The 16,799-nt window shown below is 42.9% G+C and overlaps 1 protein-coding gene across 1 annotated transcript; it reads right to left on the reverse strand.

Moving 5' to 3' along the window:
- Positions 1 to 10,974: 10,974 nt before the first annotated feature.
- On the reverse strand, positions 10,975 to 12,561 carry LOC308324354 (E3 ubiquitin-protein ligase TRIM39-like; the record flags this gene model as incomplete). The annotated part of the gene is made up of 1 exon (XM_080776396.1): positions 10,975 to 12,561. One exon carries the CDS (start codon positions 12,559 to 12,561, stop codon positions 10,975 to 10,977), a length of 1,587 nt encoding a protein of 528 aa, XP_080632522.1.
- Between the last annotated feature and the right edge of the window lie 4,238 nt (positions 12,562 to 16,799).

Below are 16,799 nucleotides of genomic sequence, written 5' to 3' on the forward strand. Positions count from 1 at the left end.
TATGACACTAGTATGATCAAGCAGGGTGCTAATTTACAAAAATAATTTATCAACTTTTTAATTGTGTTTTTGGCATTGAACATTTGGAATAATAAAAATATGCATTACGTTTGCTTTTTAGGCAAATTGCACCGGGTAGATATGACAAATTACGTAAAATTATAATTTTCAATGCATGTGGACCCCAGGAAGAGTAGCTGCTACTAAGATGGTAGCTAATGGGGATCCAAATAAACAATGGAAATGGCAAATTGTGTGGATAGAGTCAAAGCTTATCAGGGTGCCCACTGCCTAGTATGATTATGTTAGGGTGTTGTTTGGTTTGTGTACATTTGAAATCCTATTGATGTCAGAAATGTCAAGACTTCTCCACAGGGGGGCAGTGTAGGACTGTTTTTTGGTGCTGTTGTGAAGGAACAGATAAAGAGTTCCTTCAATGGCTTCAACCTCCACTTTTCAGATCAGGGAGTTTTTTCTATGCCAGTGGTTCTCAAAGGACAGAAGGAAAGAGGACAGAACGATGAGAGAGGTGAGGAAAGAGGACAGAGAGAGAGACGGACAGGTTAACATAATGAATACAACACTCCGCTGCTCGCTGTGTTGCTGGGTTTCCATAGCAACCAGTAGCAGGGTGGTGATGCTGTGTATAGATAGACCAGTGATAACCGTGTGTGTGGTGGTTAGGTGTCAGTATTCAAATTCCAAACTCAGTTTATCATTCTGCCCTCAGATTTATAACAGGCGACACCCATCACTGCATATTGTACAATAAGGTTGGTTGACCCTCCCTTGGTTCTTAAAGCTGTAATTGGGAGTCCACCCTCTTATTTAAATGATCTTTTAAAATGGAAAACTATTTCTTATCACACTCTCAGGACTATTTGATGCTTGAGATACCATCACTGAGTTTGGAAAATCTGCTTTCAAATGCTGTGCCCCGCACACTTGGAACACCTTACAGACTTTACTCCAGTACAGCTCTGTTGTTTTCCTAGGTTGTACATATCAACTTTGGGCAATCTTAATTGTACCCGTTTTAATTTATGTTGATAATTTGTTCTTTAATTTTTTGTTTTGTTTTTTGCTGTTTTTTAAGGTGCAAAATGCGAATATGATGGATGAAACAACCAAGTCTGAGGAGACGTCAAGAAAAGCCAAGATCATCAACATCTTCTTAATGTAAGTCGCTCTGGATTAAGAGCGTCTGCTAAATGCCTAAATTGTAAATTGTAACATCAACAACACCTCTGTTGGAATAATTATTTTAATTATCAGTCTGACCCTTTATGTTGTAGGCTGCTCAGCTGCTGTAGTTTTGTTTAGTCTGTTTTACTTCCAAGATCCTTTGTTTCTTGCTTACTTTTCAAAATTCACAGTTTGGGGGATCCTTGACACAAAAACCTTTGAGCACAACTGATTTAATAGTAGCATTCATCACTGAGAATCTACAGGGAGAGCGAGAGAGAGGCGGGAGGTGAGGGGTGAGTGGCTGAATGACAGCAGGCTACGTGGGTGGGCAGTGAGTGGCTTGCATGACCCCTGCCTCTGTGTTGATCATCTCCGGCCCCCAGATAATAACACACACCAACCTCTCCACACACAGCTTGCCCTGGCTGTCCACACACATTCCGCCCTGGCTGTCCACACACATTCCCTAAACGCCTTGCATGCATGTGAGCTTCGATAGACCTTACAGCCAACCCGACATGACAGTGTTATTAACTCAGTAAGACCTGCTAAAGCCGATTCTACAAATCAAATGTCTTCTAAAATCAGTGGTTCACAAACCTTTCTTTTTTTTGTGGCCAAGGACCCTCAAAATGTTTTGGGCCAGGGGAACCCTAGCACAAATCTTCTTTGGTGCCTTGGGAAAAGATGCTGAGGGGATTCCATCGACCAATCGGCTGTGGTGCTGATGCTGGAGGGATTCTATCTACGTCAGGACGAGGACTACTACAACAACATCAGTGTGTTTGACACAGAGACCCACTGCTGGTTGAGCACAACTGTACAGCCTCCTCCAGAGAGAGCCTGCATGGGGTCAGTAAGCTTTTGTCTACATCTCTACATATTGGGGCGGAAAATACAACCAGTGCATCAATGATCTAACCTGACTCCAGATGTACATTTGTTTCACCTATGTACTTTATATCTGGGATCTCTGTAGCCCAATCGCTGAAGAAGCCTGTCCCTTTTTTCAAGTTACTTATCAGGTGATTGGATGCGACCGTCTGTCTATCACCGCCTGGGTTCCAACTTCCAACCAATCATATTGATGTGTCTACATGACGTATAGTAGCTGTGCACCCCGCAAACAAACAAAATTATAGCATTAGGTTTGATGTGTAGGTCATGTCTTCGCTTGCTTTCAAGAATGTAAGACGATTTTCCAATTTTAAGGCATACACTGTGAAACACAATTGCAACATGATGAAAATAAGAACATTATGAACATTATAATGGTGTGTAAAAAAAGATGGTTCAAAGTGGTTAAAATGACACTTTTCCGAATCGTATGGGTTAATTGGTTAGTGTGGCTGTCGTTCCTCTACAGCTCCATCACAGAATGTCTCCGCTCAGTTCCCTAGGAAACTAAACAAGACGTTTGTCACAGCAGTGAATCCTCCGAGATAAATGGGCTGACATAACTTAAATGCCACACACAGCCACATTATGTGTATATATTGTATATATTTGTATATTACCGTCTATTTTTGGAGAGTGACACCTGCACACACCACGCATAAAATGACTTGTCTGGATCCCTTCTCCACTAGTCCCTCCCTTTGTTATTGTTTTTTTCTTTTTTCTTTAGTTTTTTTCTTTTTCACAAAATTGTCTATAGGCTTATTCATAGTTTTAGTCATCGTAGCTTAGTTTTTATGTCGTTTTATGCCGCCCCCCTGAACCTCAAATGACGTCACATTGTAGGCTCTACAGCCGAACCGACAGCCGAACCGACTTTTATTCAGCTCTAAAATAGGAGTATGAATCGGCCCTTAGGCCTACTTAAAGGTGAACAATTTTCTCTTCTGCCCTGGATTCGAACCCGGTTCCTTCGGTTGACTTTTTTGATTATATTGGTGGCTATTTTATCACTGGAAAGATTTCCCTCCAGAATGGAGCCGTCGGCCTTGCTCAGATTACTCAGCAAGGCCATTCTCCAAAGAGAATGGATTCAGTATGATACTTTGTTATCAGCAAGCCAGGTATATATTCTACTGAGTTCAGAGCTGAGGGACTTTTCAACCTGCAGTTTGTTCATGTCTGAGACCAGCAGTTCCACGAACAGGAACAAGTTGCAGTCACACAAGCTGATGTCATGTCGTTTACATATTATTAGGAACAGTAAATGCCCTAGTGCTTCCTTGTATTGTGGGACACCAGTCACACCACAATTGACTCACCACAGCTCATTGTTCAGTTCTGTTCACCTCCACCAACTGTTCTCTCCCCTCCAGGTAGCCTTTAGGAGGTCCAGCTTGATCATGCCGCAGAATTTGCCAGCATCCACCTCGTGTTTGATGTGGTCGCTCCAAATAGAGGAGGCATGTGTCAGTGGAGTGGGATGTTCTCTGGCAAGAATAAGATACCTTTCAACCTGTTCATAGACACATTTTCCATCACTTTCGAGATGGAGCTAAGAATAGAATAGGTTATTTGCCGGGGTCTAAATTGATGCATTTCTTGTGCAGGGGATGCATGTACATGGCGCACTTTCACTATTTGTTGTACTGAAGTACTTATAGGTCTTAAGTGGTCACAAATCACACACTGTGTGTATCTACATGCGTGGCGTGAAGGCTATCCTAGCAACAAGTGGCAGAAAGCAGGTCTGGCCCGCTGTGGTCAAAATGAGACCAAGAAGATCAATGAAAACAAGATATGGGGGGGGGTATAGCAGGGGGTATAGCAGAATGTAGGAGGAGAAGTAGGCTGTACAGTGTAGAAAGTGTACATTGCTCAGATTGATGGTGTGACACATGTGTGAGGCCCCTTCTCTGTGAAGTGCATTCCTTGTGCAGTGAGGCCTCCAGGATAGGGGTTCGCTGCAGTATTCTTGTGCCTGCGTGTTTAATCACATTACAGGTGGCAAGAAGTCGCGGACCGGGGTCCGGAGGCCCTCCGAACCGGAGTCTCCAGTTGCTCTGGGAGGAAAATCCCTCAGGTTCCACTCTGCCCGGTGCCCTGAAAACAAGGCAGTCTGAGTCCTAACCCCCGCCCCCATGCTGCTCCTCTGAATGCACCCTCGCGTGCCAGAAATAGACCTCGTCTCTCTCAGCTGGCTGCGTTTTGTGCATGCTCAGTGACTTTCGCCCCGTTCCAGTTCTGCAGTGGACTCCATGCCGTGTTTTCCCTCTCACTTGTTCCCTGCGTGGAAAAAAACTAGGTCACTGTTTGCTTTGTATTATTCAGCAACTGGAATGATTGTGTGGGGAGGGTTCTTGACTGTGATCTCTGTGACACGCAGCCAGATAGCCAGCCGGCTGGCCGGCCGGCCTGTCAGTCAGTCAGACAGACAGACAGACAGACAGACAGACAGCCCTTAGATCTCCATATATGGAGCTGACCTGTTCTTACATTCCCTATGTTGATCCTTCCCCATCCATCCTTCCTCTTCGACGTCTCCCTTTTGAATGATACCTGTCAATTTAAACTTGAGATGGGCTTGCTCCAAAGTTATTAGTGCAGCCGTGCCCGGCGAAAACTAGAGTTCTCAACAGGCCCGAAAATTAAGGCCCGGCCCTACCTGGGTCCTCATCAAACCCTGTACACCCAATACAGGGAGTTCCAGGGGGTACCTAGCTAAATTTGGTTAGGAACCAAATGGACCCTTATGGGTCTGTAACTCAGAGGGTTACATTAACATTGATTTTACAATATAAATTGGGGGTCCCAGAGATAGAAATGCCATTAAATGGGTGTCCGGTTGAGAATCACTGCTAGAGCCATACAATTCTTCTCTAGTGGGGGGTCCCTGGCATATATTTTTCAAATGGGGGTCCGCGGGCTAATAAATGCCAATTTGGGGGTCCTGGCATGAAAAAGTTGGGGAACCACTGGTCTATGCCACTGTGCAATGTGCATTTATTCTGAAGAACACCTGGAGACTGGAAAAGTATCAAAACATTTGAACAACACTTACACAAATCTTGTATGGGGGTGGCTGGCCACAAAATACATCGACAAATGACATTCAATGTCAAGGAGCTGGTTTAAACATTTAGGTAGAAAGGCCAAAAAAGCAACTACACTTTAGAAACAAGCCCCGAAACAAATGCAACCCGGCCGCTCTGGTTTGTAGTCATCAGGCCGGAACCACTAAACAGGAATCAGAATTACCCAAAAGAATTCCCCGCAATCAAGGGCATCATCATTTTAGGGCATTTTATGCTGCGTATGAATCCGACAAGTTTCTTCAAGCACTTCTTGGGTTTGTAATATCCATATTTTATTCCCACTCGTAGCGACTTGCGAAACTAAAATCAAAACAAAGCAACGGTGGGAAAAAACGGAACCACCTTACAGGAATAAGAGTTTTATTTTTTTATCACCGGTCTAGAGGCAATTTTGGAACACAAACCAGGCTTTCCTCCAATGTGAAAGTCTGGTGACGCGAGTTTACATCCCAGAGGAGAATATTGTACTTTTACTCCACTACAATCATTTGAAAACTTTAGTTAGGCTACTAGTTACTTTGTACAAATTTCAAAATATATTTACATTACATTAAATTTGGACACTCTGCATAGGGATGCTGTTGCTGTCATCCTAGCAGCCAAAGAATACTGGAAAAACATAAAAAGATAAAGAGAGAGAGAGAGAGAGAGAGAGAGAGAGAGAGAGACAGAGGAAACAAATTTAGAGGCAGGATTTCTCACGGCAATGTACACATGTGGGCGGGCACACATACAGTACATACACACACACACACACACACACACACACACACACACACACACACACACACACACACAAGGGGGATGAACTCAATCTGAGTTCACGTCCTCATGTCCCCCACCCCGTCCCGTCCACGTCCTTCCCTTCACGTACATTATGTACAGGTTTCCTTCCATGGGACACATGAGGACAGCGATGTGGGGACATGATGTACAGGTTTCCTACCATGGGACACATGAGGACAGCGATGTGGGGACATGATGTACAAGTTTCCTACCATGGGACACATGAGGACAGCGATGTGGGGACATGATGTACAAGTTTCCTACCATGGGACACATGAGGACAGTGATGTTGGGACATTATGTACAAGTTGCCTCAGGCCACATACTGTACATTAGTAAGCTCTAATATAAACAACTAAACCCTATGCGTGCAGGCCTGTGGGGCGTGTACGGCTTAAGTCACTGTTTCTCAACATCCGGTCTGGGGACCACCATGGGGTCTAAGATGGACCCTTGTGCGGGTCCAAAATGAATTTTGTAAATACAGAACCATTGAAAAGTAACGAGTATTAAATATAGCTAGGGTCCCTGGCCTGCTTTCAAGGGGTCCTTGAAATGATAAAAGGCGCTGAAGATCACAGACTTAATTCATACACTGTTGTAATGCAACATGAATCGGCTCTGTCGGGTGGAAACCTCATATGTCCAAAACTGTTACTTTTCAGGATTCAAATTAATATGCATCCAAAGTAGCGGATCCACAAGCTCAACATGTGGTTTCCAGCTTGCAGATGTGTAGCTCTGGTCCATAGCCTTACTGCTCTTGCTGCCATTGCATTAAGGCTATGGAACTGATTGGCTTCCTGCCTCGCATTAAATGCAGACCAGCCTCTCCTCTGTAGCGAAAATAAAAATAATGTTTTACCTACTCACCAATACAAAGACGGGTTGTGTAATTAGAAAGCCTTAGTGGATGCACTCTGAGCCCCCCACCACTGGCCAGAAAGGGATTTTGTTTTCACCAGGAAATTAGAGCAGGATTAGAGCTATGGACCAGAGCTAGCAGATGTGCTACTTTTGATGTGGTGTTAATTTAAAAAATATATTATAATAATAACCGCACAAATAGTTTGAATATGGAGATAGGAGGCTTCTGCCCGGCAGCAACGATATCAATAAGGGGTTCTTTAGGGCTATAGGCACTATGTGTTCTTTTCCGCGAGGCTTTGTCAGTGTTTAGTTCAGCAGAGGAGGGTGCAGAAATCCTACCTGGAATGTTAGCTGTTATGTAACTAGTCACTCCACAGGACCTCGAATGCTCTCTGCTTCCAGAACACTTCAGAGCACGGCAGGACACTGGGTGGAAAGAAGAGAGCCTTTCCTCACTCCACACTTTTATGCTCACGCAACCTCGAAGTGACGCACACTAACCGTTGCTGTCGTCGGGCAAGAAACCTGGGGGGGGGGGGGGGGATGAATTATGTAATGGCCATATATGGAGCGTGTCTTGCGTGTACAGGGTTTGATGAGGTCAGATCAACATATGGAATGTCAGAACAGGTCAGCTCCATATATGGAGATCTAAGGGTGGCAGCGGGGACAGTGTCTTGAGTGTGCAGGGTTTGATGGGATCTGGCCATATATGGAGCATGTCTTGAGTGTACATGTCCATTGAACCTATTCAAACGATAGGATGCCTGGTCAACAAAATATGGCATCTAAATTACATTTTGACCTTTGCATAAGCCTGCAAGGTCGACAAGGCCCTATAGGGCAAGTGCTACAGTATATGGGCTAAAATGGACTCTGAAGAGAGCTGAGTCTTCAGATTCATTAATTCTTACATTTCATAAATAAACGCCCTACACCACAGCGTCACAAGCATCAAAAGCATAACAGGTACAATGAACATGAACAAGAGCTTGTGACTAATGATAACGGGGTGCACTTAGTTTAGTTGGTTAGACATAAGGTCGGTGAGGGGTGCGTTAAAACGACCGGATTAAAGTTGGTGAGGGGTGCGTTAAAACGACCGGATTAAAGTTGGTGAGGGGTGTGTTAAAACGACCGGATTAAGGTTGGTGAGGGGTGCGTTAAGGGTTGGGAGAGGGTTATGGTTAGGTTTAGGTGTGCTGCCCCGTGGGGGGTTAGGGTTTGAGATAGGTTGTAGGACTAATGACTGGTCTAACCAATGACTAGTCTAAACTATCCAATGGAATGTTGAGTCTCTCCGAAACCTTGAGGCCTATGTCCAAAACCATAATATGGAGAATGGTCGCTGTCCTGTGTACAGTATGTGCATTTCTCCTTCCGTCTCGTCTCGGTGTAGCTAACTATCCACACACACGTGGCAACACCTGATGCAAGGTTGTCACACGGCGTTGATACTAAACATGATAATGCCATGACGTGGTATCGTTTCAGATAGACACATTAACCCAGCATAGCCAATGAGAAGGCAGCTGTCATTACCCCCCCCCCCCCCCCCCCCCCGGGTTGCAGTGATAACCTTTTCATTTCCTCATTAGCTGACACAGATTACAGTCACCGGGCGTCTTTGAAATGTGTCCATCGTGTTCTCATCTCAGCTGTGATCAAAATGCATGCACGCACACACACACACACACACACACACACACACACACACACACACACACACACACACACAGAGTGGGTGGGTTCTCTTCTCATTCCACATAAACAAACAATATAACAGTATGCTGGCCAAGTGACCATTTAAGGACTTTTAAGAACGTTTATAAGATGAAAGATGAAAATAGATACCATTTATGTATTTATTTTCATCTTTCATCTTATAAACGTTAAGTAAAACAATCACTACGTCAAACATATCAACAAACTGTATTTGAATAAAATCAGTGAGGCACTGTGCAGTGAGTGAGGGGCGCTCTTATCATACATCATCTCTTTCCAGCCAATCACAATTTGCATCCTCACTTTTGTCTTCAATGTTTGTGTTTACACAGACACTCAAAATTGTCCATTCATTGTCAATGGGATTTTATGTTTGTGTAGGACAAAGTTTGTGCACATACACTAAAAGCTAGACATAGCAGGGCCTAGCGCCCCTCAAAAATTTAACATTGGACTGTCAAATAAAGAAAGTGGTACTTTAGTAGGCCTACTACTACAAGCTCACAATTCACAATATACGCTTTGTGAGCTTGTATATCTGCTATTTTCTAAATATTTGTTTTTATGGAAAACTTGAAATGCGATATTCTGCATAATGAGTCATTTTACTTTTGGTACTTTAAGTGCATTTTGGCACCAATACTTTTGCACTTTTAGTTGAGCAAATTTTGAATTCTAGCCTTTTACTTTTATTTTCAGTACTTTCTCCCACCAGTGGCTAATAGAGCCTGCCTGTATGCTTGCTTTGGGGCCAAATATAATTTTGACCTTCAGGTCACAATTTGTGTCAAACCACAAACAGGATTGTGTCAAAGTGTGATTATGTCTAACCTAGACAGGACCTGAATGTCTCAATAGAAGAGCAAGTTGTACAACCATACATATTGGGAAGAAATCACACACACCACATGTTCTAGAAGCAGTACAGCTGGCTTTGTGTTCTCATCGAGAGGGAAAAGCATTTAGGTCTGCTATAACATGTCATGAGCCTAAACATTTTCTGTCAAAGGAACATTGTCAGCGTTGTTTCTGCGCAACCCACACACACGTGCCCGCGCCTCTCTCTCTCTCTCTCTCTGATGCTCACTCGCCTCTTTTCATCTAGTCCTCTGCCAGGCTTATACTGGTGGGTGTACACACACACACACACACACACACACACGTGCCCGCGCCTCTCTCTCTCTCTCTCTCTCTCTCTCGCTCTCTCTCTCTCTCGCTCTCTCTCTCTCTCTCTCTGATGTGATGCTCACTCGCCTCTTTTCATCTAGTCCTCTGCCAGGCTTACTGGTGGGTGTGTACACACACACACACACACACACACACGCACACACACACACACACACACACACACACACACACACACACACACACACACAGACAGGCGTATAGTGCTACCAGTCTCTTCCTCTGCAGGAAACAGAAATTTGTTAAATTAGTTAAAAAGTTATTCTTTTAGATTTTAGATTTTTTTTTCTTTTAGATTTTTAGTGATTTTTAGTGATTTAGTTAATGTGATTAGCGCTCTTCATTGGCGTGGAGTTAAAAGTGGTGAACCCTGGTGGCATATTAGCGTAGAAAGTCTGGTAAAAGTAATGGTTGTCATAACTGAGTGTGCAGTGTGTATTTAAAAATATCACACCCTTGTGAAGTGAGGGGTGATCTTATCATCGTACATCATCATACATCATCTCATTCCAGCTTTTGGTCTTCAATGTTTGTGTTACGCAATGTTTGTGTTTGCACAAACACTCAACATTGTACATTCATGATCAAGGAGATTTAATGTTTGTGAAGCACAAAGTTTGTATTAACACACACCAAATGCTGGACATAGCCAGCCCCTCAATAAAGGAACAATAAAAAGTACTAAATATTGAAGGGGGGAAAAATAACTGCAAAACCATGTAATGGAGCCTAGGGCAGAATCTGTTGAGGCACCCCCACAAAGGAGAAATACTACACTACCCACAATCCTAAAGTGTAGCAGCGATATCTCTAATTGGACTGTAATTAAATACATAACGCTATATATAATAACAAGGACAGGCCTACATACACAGCCGGCCACAGTTCTTGTGTGCTCTGCTTGCGCAAGTAATGAGAGTACCATTTCCTATACTATTATTATTATTTATTATTATTATTACATATATATACATTTTTTTAAATTATTATTATTAGTGTGGTTGGGCAACCAGACTATAGTTATTGTCACACTTTCTTATTTATTATTATTATTGTTATTATTATTATTATTATTATCATATTATTAGTAGTAGCAGTAGTAGTTCATTCATTTGTTATCTTAATCAATTGTTTTATTCACGAATCACAATTTATCATGCAGATGGTTGGCTAGATCCTATAGGCGTAAAACTCTCGCTTTCATAAAAAGCTGAGGATTGAACTGAGACTAGACTCTAGTCTGTGATTTGACTAGGGAGATGATCAGAGGAGAAGAGTTTCTACCATTATAATTAGGATCAGGACTGAAGATTGGATAGAGCTTCTCAGTGAAGGTGCAGCCAGTGAAAGAGTAGATGTGAACTCTTGTCTCCACATCGTAAAAGGAGACCAGGCCCTCCTCATAATCCACAAACACTCCCACTTTCTGGAGCTCCTCTCTGACAAGGAGGAGGACATTGGGGCCAGCAGCAGCCTTGTACTCAGTTCCATTCCTCAACCATATAGTCCAGTAACCGTTGTTGGGGCTCCGGGTGTTGAATCCCTTCCTGTTGATGGACTCTCTGGCCACTCCAATAACCCAGTCAGTCTTGTCTTTAATCTGAACCTCGTAGTAAAACCTTCCTGACGAGAAGCTTTGCTGTCCCAAGACATTTGTACAATAGGAGAATCTCTCTTTGTTGTTTGGGAGACTCTTGGGAGACTCTCCATGATACACTCGTTTTCCATCCTCAGACAGGATGAGTCTGCAGTGTGCTGTGTCAGGGTCCAGAGTGACATCCACCGCATATTGCTGTATCCTCCGCAGCTCAGCATCATACAGCTTCTTCATCTCTTGACCGAGTGTCTTCTCCAGCTGAACCACAGTCGTACTCACAGTCCCTACATATGAAGACTGATGGACATTGTCCTTTGTCCAGTCCTTGGTGGGTGGAGGGGTGTTAATGGATGTAAACTGATGGAGGATGCGGAGGTGGTCTTCAGTGTTTGAGAGGTGCTTCAGCTCAGAGCTTTTCTTCTTTAAATCTGTGATTTCCTTTTGCAGCTCTTTGATGAAGCATGTAGCCTGTTTCTCCATTGTTTTATGCTTTTCAATACAGCTTATCAGAGCATGGAGCACCTGCACGCATGTTTCCGTTGTTTCTTTGTCTGCGTCTTTCTTGCTAAGTTCTAGTGAGTGTTTGACCTCCTGAATCTTCACCTGTCTCTCCTGGATCATCTGTTGAACTTCAGCCTCTGTCTTTCTCAGCTCAGCCTTCTTTCCTTCACATTCCTCTTCCAGGGACACAATTTGATGTGACTTGTGGTCTGACTCAGTGCAGAACTGACAAATACACATGTGGTCAGTCTTGCAGAACAGCTCCAGAGGTCTCTCGTGTTTCTTACAAATAATGTCTTCCAGGTTCCTCACAGGGTCAATTAGTTTGTGTCGCTTTAACGCTGAGACTCTCTGATGAGGGTCCAGATGAGTCTCACAATAGGAGGCCAGACACACCAGGCAGGACTTCAGGGCTTTGAGCTTGGCCTCGATACAGACGTCACAGGAGACCTCATCTTCAGGTTCGGGTTGCTGCTGTGACTGCCTGAACTGATCAGCCATCTCAGAAATAAAGTTATTGACGAAGACCTCTGGTCTCTTGGAAAATTTCCTTTTGCACAGTGGACACTGACACACATCATTGCTATCCCAGTATTGTGTGATACATGTTTTGCAATAGTTGTGTCCACAAAGAATGGTGACTGGATCAGTGAACAGATCGAGACAGATAGCACACCGCACACGCTCCTCAGTGAGCATAACACTTGCATACGCCATTTCTGAACAAAATTACACGGTCAAGTCAACTTTATTTGTACTGGCCCCCTGTCAGACCACGTCACACTGACGTCACACAGACGCTGTTGCTGAATCAGAGGTGGAAATGAGATGGAGAAGGCAGAGAGCACAGTGGGACGCAGTAAGACTGCCATCTCTCCCTAGCTGTGGATTTTTATTGAATTTGTATTTAAAGGATAAGCCCCTTGAGATGCATCTCATTTTAGAGGGGGTCCTCTGGCACAACACAGACAAAACATTACATCAAACATGTCTACAAACAACAGAAAGCATAAGGATGAAAGCAAATGTCCCCACAAGTACAGCAGAATTTGAGAAATTGACAATTGTGAGGACCATTTTTTCCTGGTCCTGAAAGGAGAAATCCTGTTTATTTATGGTTTAAAGGGATTTACAATGAGGACAAGAGAGAGTAAGATTTACTAACCTCTACTGGTAGAGGTTAGTAAATTAGTAAAGATTTAGTTAGGTTTATGGGTTGGGCTTCATGGATTTATGCCTGATACGTTGTGCACTATCCGCTCTACAAGCTCACAACATATCGCAGACAGGTGAGCTTTTAGAGTGGTTATTTTTGGCTTCAGCGTTACGGTTAAAAATGTTGGCCTCAGAATCGTAATATTATTACAAACCTGCCTGCATGCGTAGTAGTTACGTACTTATGGCAGAAGCAAGGCTTCCCACAGGGTGTGCATTGGTGAGAACTGTGTGTGCGTGTAGGCTTGCGTGCGAGTGTGTGTGCGATGACACAGTGATTCCACAGTGTTTCTCAACCTTTTTATTTTTCATTTCAATGATATGCTATGAATAACTACACAAACCCATTAAATACCTTTTATCTTCATTTGTTTTACTCTGGGACCCCAATCTACACTGTATAAAATCCTGTGTTCCCTTCTACACCTCCCAAAAAGCATGCCTCGTGGTCTTGGCGCTGCATGGAACAGCTATAGGGTATTCCAGAAATACACATGCCATTGTATCTGTCATATCCCACTTGTTCCCCCATGTGCACCTGCACACTGCTGATGATGATGAGGTGTGTGGGTGAGCTACAGGCGTGTTGAGGCGGCCTGCCGAGTGCTTCTATGCTGCTGCAGTGTGTGGGATGTGAGGCTGACCTCTCTGCCTTCAACATCTCTTGCGATTTTTTTTTTAAATAGTGGTTGAAAAAGTACTCATATTCTTTTTTACAAAAGTATCAGTACTGCAATGTAGAAATACTCTATGTCATGTAAAAGTTTGAAATTCAAAATGTACTTGAGTAAAAGTACAAAAATATTGGTGTCAAAATGTACTTTATGTACCAGAAGTATAAAGTACTCATTATGCCGAATGTCCCGTTTCATTTTTGTTGTTTATTTTTGCTCTGTGACCCCATGCACACTGTAAATTCTGCAGTGCAGTGTTGTAATTCTTTTAGCCAATTAGTTTCACCCCGTCCTCCCCAATTTAGACATTATGCCCATTAATTGGCATATGTCTTTGTGTTGCCACCTGCCAATGAGGAGCCCCCACCGGGAGGATGCAACACCTCCGTCCTAATCATCTCACTCAACACTCCAATTTCCAATTCATAATATGTTTACTTCTATACTCCATTATGTACACCTTAACTGTACATTTCGGCCATTTGAAAATAGCCGATCTACAAGCTCACAATACGTCGTGATGTGGCACATTGTGAGCTATTTTCAAAAGATCTTTATACATTTCATACATTCCTAATGAGCCTAATGAGTACTTTCTCCTTTTTTACTATATTTTGCTACCAATACGTTTGTACTTAACATAAATTAAAAATTAAAAATATATATAATTATTATAATAACAGAGTATTTCTATATTGCAGTATTGATACTTTTTCTTGGGTAAAACTGAGTGCTGGCTATAAGCATAGCACCAGACACTGGTCCTTTTGTCAAGACATGGAGGGAGATGAGGTTTGAGACACAAGAGAGACCACCAGAGAGACCACTTGCAAATGTAATTACATGCTGTTAATGTATTGTTTATGGCACGCTTCTGTCTGTCTGTCTGTCTGTCTGTCTGTCTGTCTGTCTGTCTCTCTCTCTCTCTCTCTCTCTCTCTTTTTCTCTCTCTGAAGTGCTGTCACTGCTTTGTGTGTGTGTGTGTGTGTGTGTGTGTGTGTGTGTGTGTGTGTGTGTGTATGCGTACGCGTACGTGCATGCGTTTACGTGCGAGACTTAAACATCTTAACATGCATAGTGTTTGCAACCCACCCATCATGATTAATTAAATTATCTGGTCAATGGAGCTAACGTATATAACCAGTTGAGCTCCTAAAGAAAATCCCCATGTTTGACTCTGGCCCCAATAGAGACGTCTTGTTTGACTCTGGCCCCAATAGAGACGTCACTAATTAGATAGATCTGACTAGTCTTGACTTGTTTGACTCTGGCCCCAATAGAGACGTCTTGTTTGACTCTGGCCCCAATAGAGACTTGACTTGTTTGACTCTGGCCCCAATAGAGACTTGACTTGTTTGACTCTGGCCCCAATAGAGACTTGACTTGTTTGACTCTGGCCCCAATAGAGACTTGACTTGTTTGACTCTGGCCCCAATAGAGACTTGACTTGTTTGACTCTGGCCCCAATAGAGACTTGACTTGTTTGACTCTGGCCCCAATAGAGACGTCACTAATTGGCCAGGTCCTGACCATGCTTGCTGGGTTCCCCACCACCAACAACACTCTGGTGCTAACGGCAGAATCTGTCTTAAAAGATTATGTTCAGACATTCAGGGTCAGGATCATGCTGACCTCCACGTCTTTCATGCTCTCTTTTTTTCCTCCAGTCTGGAGGAAAGACAGACTTTCACAGGAAGCCCACACACCCTGGTGTTGTGTGCAACTTCTGATGCTGCATACCAGGGCCCCAAGACTGTAGGCTATATTATATACAACATTATTTTCCGACCTTTTTTGGGGTGGGGATCATGGCATGGGCCCACTTGAAAAAGGCTATAGTGATTGCGGTACTTTGCGTTTATTACGGTGCATATCCATGGCATAAATATTGCTACTGCTGCACGTGTCCTCAAAATGCAGATGCCAAATGTGTGGGTGCACACACGTGCGTGTACGATCCAACCTTCTGCCCTTCTGACCACTTTACAGTAATTGTTCAGGTGTTCATGTTTATTTTAACCCAATGAAGATTTTAGATTTGCTCGAACAAGTATAATTTTGTACTTTGGCTATTCAAAAATGGCATGTCAAGTGCACTGTGCCCCGTGGGTAAAACTAGCAGATCTGTACTTAGTGACGTGCACTGATAACCTCGTGTCATGTCCCCGCCGGTCTGATTCTGCACACAATACTGAATCTCTGTCATTCAAACGTCACTGTAATCTGAAAAATGTCTGATTGATATTTCCATGTGCCAGTTATGATTTCTATCAACATCCAATCAAATTGTATTGACTTGAAATGTATTCACTCTCCTCTCCCTCCATTTGTCTCTCTCTCTCTCTCTCTCTTTATCTCTCTCTCTCACGTATGAGAAAGTGTGAGAGAGGCAGAGAGAGAGAGAACATTTAATGCCCTACTACGGCTACACCTTGTCTTTCAGTAAAATAATAATAATTATAACAAATAAAATACAAAAAATCATAAAGGGGTTAAGACTTGGTAGTCCCTGGGTTACATTGGCATGTAAATGTTTGGCACCCCCTCAGGCTATAGAATCACATTGCTCATAAATCCATCGCAAAGCAATTCTGAAAAACAGAAATCAAGAAGTGATATCTATGTCTTCAGTGTGTGCCTTGCTTCACTGACTCTGCAACTATTTAATTATATGCCCTGATTGTCCATATCAGTATGATTCAGCTCAAGTAAAATAGATACTGTAAGCCTTGGGAACACACTATGCTGAACCAGAGAGGCAGAGAGGAAAGGCTGAGTGGAAATTAACAAAACAAGCCAGAGTAGAAATGTGTGAAATGCCCCTTTACCAGTTAATTCCAGTAAAACAAATCCTACAGTCCTATACATCATTTTCTAGTGAATTTAGTGAATTAATTGGCATAATGACTAAATTAGGGATGAAAAAAGGGGTAAAAATAATTGGCTACGATAACACAATAAAGTCCTATCTATTCAATTGATCAACATAGCATCGTTTTTTTTACACATTAATAATACGTCATGATATGAACGTGTTCGTATTGACCCCCATGTAGACAGTGGTAA

This window comes from Protomyctophum bolini (genome assembly GCF_963924005.1).
Source record: "Protomyctophum bolini genome assembly, chromosome: 11".
Taxonomy (NCBI): Eukaryota; Metazoa; Chordata; class Actinopteri; order Myctophiformes; family Myctophidae; genus Protomyctophum; species Protomyctophum bolini.